General features: G+C 35.8%; 1 protein-coding gene across 2 annotated transcripts; it reads right to left on the reverse strand.

Annotated features, from left to right (window-relative positions):
- Nucleotides 1-1,879: 1,879 nt before the first annotated feature.
- Nucleotides 1,880-9,599, reverse strand: LOC103704514. Of its 2 annotated transcripts, none has more exons than XM_008787841.4 (4): nt 9,287-9,599; nt 8,431-8,513; nt 7,850-8,277; nt 1,880-5,520 (listed from the first exon to the last, which is right to left on the reverse strand). In XM_008787841.4, the coding sequence occupies exons 3-4, from the start codon at nt 8,249-8,251 to the stop codon at nt 4,720-4,722; spliced, it is 1,203 nt and encodes a 400-aa protein (XP_008786063.1). In that variant the 5' UTR covers nt 8,252-8,277; nt 8,431-8,513; nt 9,287-9,599; the 3' UTR covers nt 1,880-4,719. The 2 variants fall into 2 exon arrangements, with proteins under 2 accessions (XP_008786063.1, XP_038971720.1); XM_039115792.1 differs by having other exon boundaries at nt 8,431-8,652.
- Nucleotides 9,600-11,984: the final 2,385 nt, after the last annotated feature.

Genomic DNA, 11,984 nt, shown 5'->3' on the forward strand with positions numbered 1-11,984 from the left:
TTATGAGGTAAAAAATAAATATAAATTTTTAAAAAATATTCATATAAATTTGAATTTTTAGAAGGATATACATGCCAAAAAAAACTATTTAATTTTTATTTGAGTGGCCCGTTATTTAGACCTTGATCTAATCTCAATCTTATGATCACAGAATTGGCCTTGGCAGGCTACAAATCCCACTTTAACACGAGCAATGCTAAGAAAATATCACTCAGGGTGTCTTGCACCAGTCACTTTGCTTCATTTAGTGGCATATTTCACGATACCAATTTAAAAGGAGGAACGAGAATACACCACATCAGTGACTATTTAGGTGACATTTTTGAGCTACTAAAGCATTTTTGTTAACATAATAGTAATGCTCATGCAACAGAGTATATAGATATACAGAGAGTATGTAAATGGCTAAGCTTTTGTTACTCCAAAATATCAAAGTTGAGCTTTTTACCCTGATACCCTATCCAGTCTAGGTCAGTGCAACGTCTTTGGCAAGTTTTAAAAAGCCATATCAAGTTCAATCTATGGTTTGCTTTGGCTTATCTCCATATTGTGGTTTAGGAGTGTGTTTTAAAAATTGCTATGAATTTAGATTTCTTTTAGCTGTTCGACTCTTTCAAATTTAATCTTGCGTTCGTTCGTGTTGGAGCTACAAATTACCAGGTAACCTCACATTCGAGTTATGTATATTTCCATGGTTAAGTATATTTGTTACTCATTCTAAGAACATGCTCATACCTATGCCACTAGGTTAAACCAGAATCACCTTTGTTAGATCATATTCTCATATGGTTAACCTCAACTGACCCATGACTGATGTCGATCAACAATGAAATAAGGTTATGGATGATCAATGGCCATCTCTTTTGTCGCTCAGAAACTCGATAAATTCAGTTATTAGAAACTCATTTCCCTGGAGCTTGGTTGATGAGTGTTCAAGGGGAGTTCTATAAGATTAGTCATAAAATAAAAGTGACAAAATTGGCATAGCCATATGCAACTTATAGTTGAAAATGGTCAAACATAGCTTAATCTTCTATCTTCACTCACCTTTGATGTATTTTCAATATATTAAGGATTTGTTTGGATGTTCCTATAGAAATATCTTGCAGGGCGAGGGCTCGTTGGCTCCCCCGAGTGCATCGGACCGGGTCAGGGCCAATTATTAAGCCCAATTCTGTAAGGCCCTCATCCCAAGCAAACAGGAAGACAAAAAGACCCACAGGATAGCAGGCTTTATATGGGCCCTGTGCAAGTGAGCTGCCCAATCTATCAATTCAACAAGAAATGCAACCTAATCCTACTGGATTACCCAAACAGGCCCTAAACCTTCATCTGCCAATCCCTTATTCTGTGAAGAATCTAGCAGCCCCATCTTTAATCCACAAAACCTTGTCTGAAGTCCCACCTCTGCAATATATTGTACATCAGGTTCTGTTTATATACTGATGAATTGGAGATAAGAAATGAAAATGGAGGCTCGAAAATGTGCAATTTGTCATTCTAGGCATGACTGATCCTAATATCACTTTCGTACCCTAATACTTCATGTCCAATAAAACCATTACCAATCATACATACAGATTAATATCAATAAAAATTCTTAATTAAATTCTTTGCAGCACTAGTGCTGCATCTAGTCATATATATGAAGCAAATGCTTTGATGCAGACTCGTAGTCATCATGAACAACAAAATGACCTTGGTGCGATTTTGAGTTTTCTAACAAATCAAGCTTCTAAAAGAAGTTCTATTCAAGTGTTTAGGCACTTCATCAGTGAACATGAACTTGAACTTCAACTTTCAAAAAGAACAAAGAAATGTTGGAGTATGACAAACTTCAGAGACTAAAGAGATATGTAACACATCTTGAAAAAAAGATTCAATGATGAGCCCTTCTCTTGTGCATTCTCCAAAGAAATATTATATTTTCTAAACAAGGTTTGGTTACAACATATGATAACTAAGACATAATATATGTAAAAGATGTAAAATGTTGAACCAGAAAGTTGGATGTTTTAGTGAAAAAAACTCAGATAATGACATGAAAGAAAGAGCTTATATATTACAAAACAAGAAGCGTAGTACCTTCTTTGTCAGATTATAGCTGTAATCATACCTGCAAATGTAAGGTGCAGCTCCATACTTACGGTGTGAAGGCAGGATTCCACTATGTAAGCATTAAAGCTCTGTTATCAAAACCTGGAGGGCTTACATGGATCCAAACATACAGCTGAATATAATGATGATAATAAATCTTGTGCTAGGAAATTATGGGCAAAGTCCTATGTTAAAGATGAGCTTGCATGATGAAACAGTAAAGAACTGGATAATAGACAAGGCAAACATTACTATATCCTACAGTAGCATGAACAAGAAATTTTGTTTAGCATCTAGCCCACTCCTTGTATACGTACATGTGCAACAATTACCTTACATGCCTCCTCAACAATTACCTTATAGACAGGTCATTCAACCTTATGAAATAACACATCGAACCCTTATACTGATCAGTTTCTTGGACAGTATTACAATTAGGTTGTTTACTCGTGAGACTGCAAATTGCCTTGAGATATAACAATTTAAGTACTTTTCATGCTCATGGCTGTTCCCTCTTTTATGCCTATGATGGGTTTATGTAACAACTGGGTACCTATTCTGCAATACCACCAAGTAGGAGATAGCCAGCTCCAGAGGGGTTCATGCAATCTTGCTTTCAGAAGCATAAATAAAGCTCCAAACCCACTAATGATGAAATATAACAACAATTTCTTGAGCCTCATAAGAGACTGATGAGTAGACTAATCAACACCTCTCTTCTTGAAATAGATAAAAATCAGCTTCAATTACTCTGAGAACCTTCATTCAATATAACCCAAAACCCTAGGCTAATGAGGAAATAAAATATGGACCCCCCTTTTTTGGAGAACAATATGGACCTTTCCATGAAACTGAAAAATAGGCAGAAGGCATGCACTAATCAAACAGCTTGAAACAGCAACTTTGGTCATAAGCCTAGCTATCCTGAATTTACACCATTTTTCATTTTTGTTGCTTCTTCTAAGTCTTTTATTCTTGCAACATTATTATTAAATTCTTCAGCACTCTTGCAGTTTTCCGACATTTGAGAGACCATGCGAGAGATGGCTCTTTTTTTGAAGGGACATTTGAGAGATGTCTAGGTCCTGAGATCTGGTACATTTGATCCCATGGTTTGCAGCCTATCTCTCAATCAAGAATATCAAGTACCTTTCACGGTTCTTCGCATTGTGTACTCCAAGTAATTTCAACCATATAGATCTCCATACTTTAAAATCTTTCAGTCGACTGCCTGAGTAACAGAACAGCCCGAACAAACTTTCTTACAAATGTCAAACTAAATCATGCAAGCATTTCTCACTTGTCTTGGACTTTTCTTAAACCACATATTTAGTTGAGATTTTGATCAAAAAAACATCTAGTGGACATCAGCATATGATAGCGGAACTATGGACGCCTGGTATAGTATCAGCACTCACACAAAAGAATGCAAAAAAATCCTTATAGAGGGCAATGCGATACATCCCTTAAGGGAGAAGGATGATAAGTGAGTAGTTGTCTGAAGCATTATTCATGAAATCTTTAAGAGGATTTTCTCTTTATTTTCGTTATCCAACCATATTAAAGCAACTCAAATTTTCTCAGAAAGAGAATTATCCTCCTCTTAGCACTACACTACCTCTCAAAAGCCAGCATCTGTCCATTTTGCACAGGTAGCAACATGCACTTCATCATATTGAAATATGACATCACAAATACATATAACTGTTAATTGATGATCTGATAATTCCTCTTCTTGAAAATATGCAAAATCAAAAGCATGATTATAATATAAGTAAATAAATAAAAAAAGGTAGCCCAATGCACAAGGTTCCTACAATTGCAGGACCTGGGAAAGCTTGGATATGCGCAGACTTACCCCTGCATACGAAAAGGCTACTTTTATGTATCGAACCCATAACCTCCAAATCACAATTGAGCAACCTTACCGTTGCGCCAAGGCTTACCCTCTTAATATAACTAAATAAATAACTCGCGATGACATTTAATCTATTGATGTATCAAGGAAAATACATATTTTATTTTGTGTGATAAATAGCTGAAATTCTATTTAGATAACAAAAAATATCCCTTGCACACACTTTAAAAATATGTGAAATTCTCATACTCCTGATAACTTTGAGCTATGCAAGAGAACAGCCTTGCTTCTGATGCTTAAGCAACTCAAATAGTTTAGCTCTCATTAATGCAATTGGTTAACTTAATCTGATGCCATTTTTTCACAAAGTGGAATTGTAAGTAGGTTGTTGGCAGAAGCAACTTTAGCATAATGCCATAATCAACGGAAAAGTTACTTCAATGATGAGATGAATTGTTTTAGTATTATAATTAACCAGCCATCAAGCTAAGTTAGAAGCACAGAGTTCTGAAAGATTGCAAGAAGCAGTACCTGACTACTCTAGGAACATTTACATACATTACATAAAAGGACTAACAACAGTACAGTCCGAGAATTTCCAAGTTCACAGAAATTCTAACTATTATAACCACTCCTACACTAACTACAAAGCAGAATGATTTACAAAGTACATCAGGAAAAGATCCTTAAAGAAGGTTAGAGATATTTCTACAATTACCTGACCTTGTTGAAAGATGAGGATCATTAGGTGGGAGTCAAGAAGTTTAAGCAGATAACAGGTGCCTCAATTGATGTAAATGTTCTTCATTTGAAATATGAAGAGAGAGACGAAGATTTGTTAAAAGTGATTCCTGCTCCCAGCTTAAAGGACCCAAAGCATAAAAAGCCTTCACAGTAGATTGGTATGCATGTAGTTCTAATTCATGGATGTTGGCAGCTAATTCATCTTCAGAAACACATCGGTACTTTTTCTCAGCCTCAGATGGACATGAAGACATGGCATCATCAAAAAAGCTACTGGCAATATCTCTAGGATATTTTCTCGTATTCTCATTAGTATATTCTGGTAAGTTGTTACCACTACAACTAGCAACGGAGCATGCATTATTCTCTTCAATAATTTGCAAAGGTATGGAAGATGGATGCATAGCATGATTATTGGTCTCCTTACTAACAACCATCTCAGAAATTTTAATTATTCTGCCTTTAGTGGATAAATGCTGGCAATTCTCATCCATCATATCTTTTGATAAAGGAACAGCATCTACCTTTCTAGGCAGTGGTCTTGTAGTTAGCTGATAAGATCCATCCACTTTTGGGTTTGCTTTCCTTTTCCTTCCTGTACCTTGAACCACAACATCTGGTAATAAGATACAGTGGGAATTGAGATTCTTCTTTCCAGTTCTTGCAGGAGAAAAAGAGCGAAAATGATCATCTTCTTGCTCATATCTCTGTCCAGCGCAAGCATCTTCAGATATACCTCCATGTGCTTCACAACCTAAGTCTATGTTATATTTGGAGCTAGAACAGTTGTAGCCATTGATAAATTGCTTCTTTCCACTAACCTGAAACCCAGAACACAATTAACCAGATAAATTAGAATAACAATTGATAATTTCTTTGTGCATAACAGTTGCAAAATGGAAGCAATAGAAGGACTGGCTGTTTTCCAGGTCATGCTTACAATCTTCAGAAATCAATTTCCATTACTCTTTTCCATCCAATGATAAATAACTACTGAGGGATACATTATGAAATTAAAAAGGAGCAAATTCAAATTCCTTTTGAATTTACCAGATCAGTAAACAAAACCATTAATCCTACAGGATAATAAAGTAAACAAAAGGAATATTCTTACCACAAGAAAAAATTGAACTTAAAGATTTATTTGCAGCCACCAGAATCTGAATGCAAGAGGTGACTGAAATATTTTTTGAGACAGTAGTAAACATCATTAAGAATACAATTATCAAAAAGGGTATGGTCATAACCATTATAAGCATAAGACATAGGTAATGTCTACTGCCAAATGATATTTGATAAGAATAATTATAAGCATACAGGGCAAAAAGGTATTCAGTTGAAAATCACAGGAGCCACAGTGACTAAACTAAGTTTGATGTTAATAGCACAGATTAGCTGTTGACTAATTAATAGCTTCAGTATTGTCACATTCTAGACTACTTTTAGAATTGCTTTGCATCGCATTATTTTTGTGTCACAAGCAGAAAATTTTATCTTAAAGATGGCTTCAAAGCACATGATATTCAATATATGCTGTTGACATTTTATGAAATATGCAATCTGGAGTTTCCCTACGGATAGTTACATTGACGCCTTGCATGTTAAATAAGATTATATACATGGAATATTTTGTATATACCATATTAAGTCCTGATATTTGAATTGTAAACTCTAAGATTTAAATGGCACTATTACAACTCTTCATTCACCAAGAGATTCAGCTATATTGAGTGGGACTGATCCCAACCTGGCCAATGTCAGACAAAAGGCAGATAGTTCAAAATAGGCTAAATTAGAGTTCATATAACTCAAATCATTTCCTAAGTTTGGACTGGAAAAATTTAGACTCGTCTCCTCTCAACATCAGGTTTGGGTCTCAACCATGCCCATCTCCAATATATTATTGTTAGCATCTTTTGCATCAGCCTTAGAGGATGTATTTCTTTTTCTGGATCGAATGTCTCTTATATGCAGTCCTACGCAACAAGAATTTACCCTGGACAAAGAAAGTAAATGAGAAGTGGGAACCAGAACTGGTCAGTGTCTTCCATCCACCAAGCATCATTAATAGAATGCCAGAACTAGGGTGTAAACACATGGGTCCGCTAATTAGACTTTGTTTACTGGACTCTGAAGATCCCATTATTATGTCAGTAAAACCATCTGAAGGATTTAGCATCAAGCTGTTCGTGTATACATGATTACATGTCCAAGTCCAACCATGTTCTTTATTTTTATCAATTGCTACCGCATGGAAGCTGAAAATAAAAGATTTATGTCATCAAATATGTAAGAGCTTCATGTGCTTATGTGAAATTTCTGAGCAGGAACTAGGTACATAAAGGTCACATAATAATATGAAATGTTTAAGATACTTAAGAGGTTATATTGCTCTGGGTTCGAAAATGAACTTCCTGCCATATAATGACTTTTAAAACACAGGATAGGTGACAAGCTTATAAACAAATGCTGCTTACTGCATGCCATGTTAAATTCCTAGCAACATATACATTACCATTGAGGCATTGACCTTAAGCTTAATGGCTATGATAGAGCGCATTACACAGTAGTAGAACAGTGTCAAAGAAACTCATACAAAAGCAAAAGGTAGAGAAGCAATGCAGTCCAAATGTAGCATGGTATGCAGTTGTTGCAAATATCTGCTAAACCCAAAAATGCCAATGTGTAGAACACAAGAAAGCAAAGTCATGATGGTCTGACAAAGACAGAGATCATGAGCTAGATGTGTAGTACAAGTTCTTTTTTTGTGACAAATTTGGGACTACACACTAACAAGTAAAAAGTAAAACACAAAATTGCCTTTCAAAATCCATGAGAATTAATGGACTTTGAAGAAATACCCTATAAATCATGCTTCTGAATACAGCTTTTAAGGATCAGCAACACATAATAGCAAGCAATCACCAAACATGATGAATCAGAAGTAGCTTTATTCAGAACACAAAATTATGAAATTCAATAAATGGAAAAGTGATACAATTTTTACCATAAACAGTTGCCCTAAATCATAAAATGTAAGAACAATATTTAATCACAAAATCACAACAAAAGGGTCAGAATGATAGAATGGATAGCAGATAACAGATGGGTGAAAGGAGATTTCAAGAATAGTGGAAATTGGTCCTCTACCTTTCCAATCACGACCCACTGATTGTTATGCCAAGCTTGTCGAACCCTTAGACTAGAGACATGAAATTCTCTAAGCTGGATTGAGCCAAAGAGTCTGATGACAACATTATTGCTGTTCAGAACTTTTGCAACCTTTCCAACCCTCCATGAATGGAGGTCGAACACCTCGGCTACATCACCAACAATCCATCTCTCCTTTCCATGAACAGGAGGTGGACAAGGCCTAACATCTTCCTTGTGCACACTTTCTACTACTGGCTTTCCTTTGGCTGTCAGAAATAGGTCATATCTGACGCTGTATTTATCTCCATGTATTGAAGAAATTTTAGCAGGAATCCAAGAGCAATAACGATCCTCATTTCTTCTCATAACCTCCACCTTGTTCCCTTCTCTGAACCCCATCCTTATAATATACTGTTAGCCTAACCCTACACAATCCACATGAACTAATAAAAGCAGTGTAACTCTGTAGAAAGTAATTATGCTCAAAATTGTTATTAGTATTACTAAACCATAGATCCAGCAATAGATGGACTTAACAGAAACGGAGAAGCAACAAAGTCAACAGTTCAAGTTGATACCTGAACAAAACCAGCTGCATGCATTAGAAGAAACCCAAACCCAAAGTCTTCAGATCTTGTGATCAAAGAGAATTCCTGTCATCCTGATGAGCAGTTTGTATACGTATCAGCTTTTACCCTTTATTTCCTTCTGTTCAGAAACTAAATATATAGAATTGGCAAGAAGGTTGATTGCTGATCTAAACAAAACAAAATCAATTGATACACTGAGACTTCTTTCCCCTGAACAGAAAGAAACCTTTTTAACAATGAACCAAATATTAGAAATTTCTATAAAAAAAGGGCATACTCAGAAAGCTGAAATCAAAGCAAGTACAAAGCTGGAATGCAAAACAGAACTGGAATTAAAAATAGTCAAAGTGACGCATCAACACCAAATAGTACAAATCCCAAAGACCATTCTCCAAAACATCAACTAGAAACCAATGAGAGAAGAAATTGGGTATTAGCCCACCAACCAATTTCCATATAATAGAGTTAAACTACTAAAGTATATACTGATCCAAAATTAAAAAAAAAAAAGGAAAAGAAAAAGAAAACAACAGGACATTAAAACAAAACGAACCCTTGACTCGAACTAATAAGAACCATTCGGCCAAAAAAGAGGGATCTTTTGGAGCTTCTAACACAACCCATAACATTCTTGATCGAAACATCGCAAGAATCACCTAAAAACAAAGACTTTTCACCAAAACAATACATAAAGATCAAAGATTTGGACTAAAGAACAATAAGAACAGCTCGATTTCAGGCAAGAAACGCAAAAAAAAATAAAAAAACAATCTTTGACCATCCAAATTGCTTGAAAACAAAAACAGAACACGGGAAGAATGCAAGAAACCAATTGGGGACTGACCTGGGGCGGATTGGCAGACTGGATTGGCGGTCCGGAGCCGATCCCGACGCTTAATTTCGGTGCCGGGACAGCACAAAACAGGAAAACGGCGTGTTGGTTAGCTCCGGATATCGGCTGGTATTGGGAACAACTTGTGAAAAATAAATACAAATTAAAAAACGGGAATTTCTTTCTCTTCTTTTTTGCTTTTAAATATCCATCGTCGCATAATTAGCTTCCCAGCTTTTTTAGAACACAAAAACCGCCATCTTTTTTATTTTCCTAATTTTATCCAATATAATTTTATATAAAGCATAATATACTTAAATTAGTTGCGCCACCACGGAAATACCTAAAAAAAGGAGTCGACAAGAGATAGACACAGCGGGGTTTTGTTGGGTAGCGGGATCACGATCAACAAACTGGCAGGGCCCATGGCTCGACAATGGCTGATAACAACAATGACTTCTATATATTTATCTTTTTTTTTTTTACTGCAGAGAAATCTATGCAGGTAAAAATACTGTAGAGAGATCTAAAAAAAGATATAACTGGTGGGGTGGCTGAGATCAGCTTAGGGTGCGAGGATAGCCGTGAATGGATAAAACTTGTATTATTGACCAGATTTTTGAAGAAATCCCACATCTTTCATGCAACATGAAGAGACTTTTCTTGTAACGATAGCTCTCACCTTGGATAACATTTTTGGTTAAATTTCTGTGATTTAGATTTTATACAATATCTCTCTTGGTGATGGATTGGGACGTGCTTCAGCCTGGATTATGCGCTCAGGAAAACAAGCGCAAAGATGGAAAATCATTTGATTTGCTACTAACAGGATAGTGTGGGTCGTGACTGACATTTGAATCCCATGTCCCTGGGATATTTTGTACCTTATAAACAAATGATTAAATATTTATCTAACAAATCCTTCTCTTTTTTTTTGGTGGTACGAGGACGGGATTATCAACAACTACCTAATAGTTAAATTTATTGTCAAATTAATGCTTGCACACTCACCGTCTCTCGGAGTACTTTTTGTTTTCCTCAGTAAAAAAAAACATCAGAGCCTCCAGCCGACAGGAGTGCCTTTTTTTTTTTTAATAAAAGGAGGATTGCACAAAGGTAGAACCAAACCCTGGAAGCTTGCCTAACGTGGTAAGACGGACCTTCCAGCTTTCACTTAGGGCTCGTTTGGTTCGCGGGAAGTATTTTCCCTCCTAGGAATATGATTCCTGGGAATCAGATTTCTAGGAAGAGGATACCTAGGAAAGTATTTTTGGCATGTTTGGTTAACCATGGAAAAGTGACAAATTTCCAAAGTACTTATGTTTGGTTAACCATCCACTTTCCTAGGAAAGTTATGTATAATTTCTATTATGCCCTTAATAAAAATTAGGTCTTTAATGCCTCTTTAATGCTGAAGGGTCTTTTTGGGAAAAATAAAAAAGGAGTGATTCCCACCTCATGGGAAAGTAACTTTCCCATGTTTCTCATGGGAAAGACTTTCCCATGAAATGTAGGAATCATATTCCCATGGGAATACAACTTTCCCATCTCTCTCCTTTGAAAACTCCAACCAAACAAGAGGCATTTCATTACTTTCCCGTTGACCACACTTTCCCCCCTCTTTTTCCTGCGAACCAAATGAGCCCTTAGGGTTTTCATAAGTGTTTTCCCCGTATTGAGAGTCCATAACACGCATTATGTTTCTTATGGAGAGGGGGGATTCAGAGCGTTCGGTAAAAGTTCGTCCAAGTTTTCCTTTCAAGTTGCCTCCCTTACCAAAGCCACATTAATCTCAGAGAGTGGTCCACCATCGGCCACTGATGATGGCCCAGAGAAAGCATCTTAGGATCCTCAGTGAACGGCACAGAGGAATCTATAATGTGGACATAAGCATCCGAATGAACAATTCCAGAATGTTACTGCCGTAATCAGATCATGATTGCCATAAAAACCATATACAGCGAATAACCCTGATAAGCTTTTCAATTGTAACCATGTCCAGCTTCAGGAAACTACATGTAGAAGTCACATTCATATTCCTGTATCCTGCTTCACTTCAATCCTGTATTCTGTACACGTATTCTTTTTTTCACTGAATATGATTATCCCAGATACGTCATGACATGGAATTATTTGGACTACAAGTTCAAACCAGATTACATAAATCAGGATCTCATAAGTAACATTCAGCAAATTAAAATTCATTTATCAACAGATTTTTATCTTCCATTCGAACTCATTTCCATAATTCTTTTAGTTTCTTTAACAGGTGCAATTACTATGGCCCATTAACAATAAATACAAAGAATTAAATTCCAAAATTTAAAATTTTTTAATAAATAAAATCAATGGAAATGTTTAAAATTTTTATAAGGTTTTAAATTAAATATATCCATTGCCAATACCTTCTTTTGTAATATAATCATTCTATTGCAGTCAATTGGATTGTCTGTATTATTGTTCATATTGAAATGAACCTAGATTGACAAGGAGTTAGTCAGTGATGTTCAAGCATGACTATGGAGCCCTTGCATATTTAGCTTCACATAAAAACATCTGAGAAATTCATCATTTGAAAAAACATAAAAAAGAATTGTTGAATATTTCCCCCTCAACAAGTTTCAAGAACAGCAATCTATTCTAAAATCTCACACTTAAATTTGCTTCAAAAATGCCACAAATCACCGAGTATATAGACATTGGAAATCAC

Source organism: Phoenix dactylifera, unplaced genomic scaffold, assembly GCF_009389715.1.
Source record: "Phoenix dactylifera cultivar Barhee BC4 unplaced genomic scaffold, palm_55x_up_171113_PBpolish2nd_filt_p 000007F, whole genome shotgun sequence".
NCBI lineage: Eukaryota > Viridiplantae > Streptophyta > Magnoliopsida > Arecales > Arecaceae > Phoenix > Phoenix dactylifera.

Excerpts from the sequence above, each read along its gene's own strand:
- LOC103704514 (XM_008787841.4), bottom strand. The coding sequence starts at position 8,251 with ATGGGGTTCAGAGAAGGGAACAAGGTGGAGGTTATGAGAAGAAATGAG. Across the intron at positions 5,521-7,849 it reads AGTGGGTCGTGATTGGAAAG|GTTAGTGGAAAGAAGCAATT; the intron begins GTAGAGGACCAA and ends TCTGGGTTTCAG.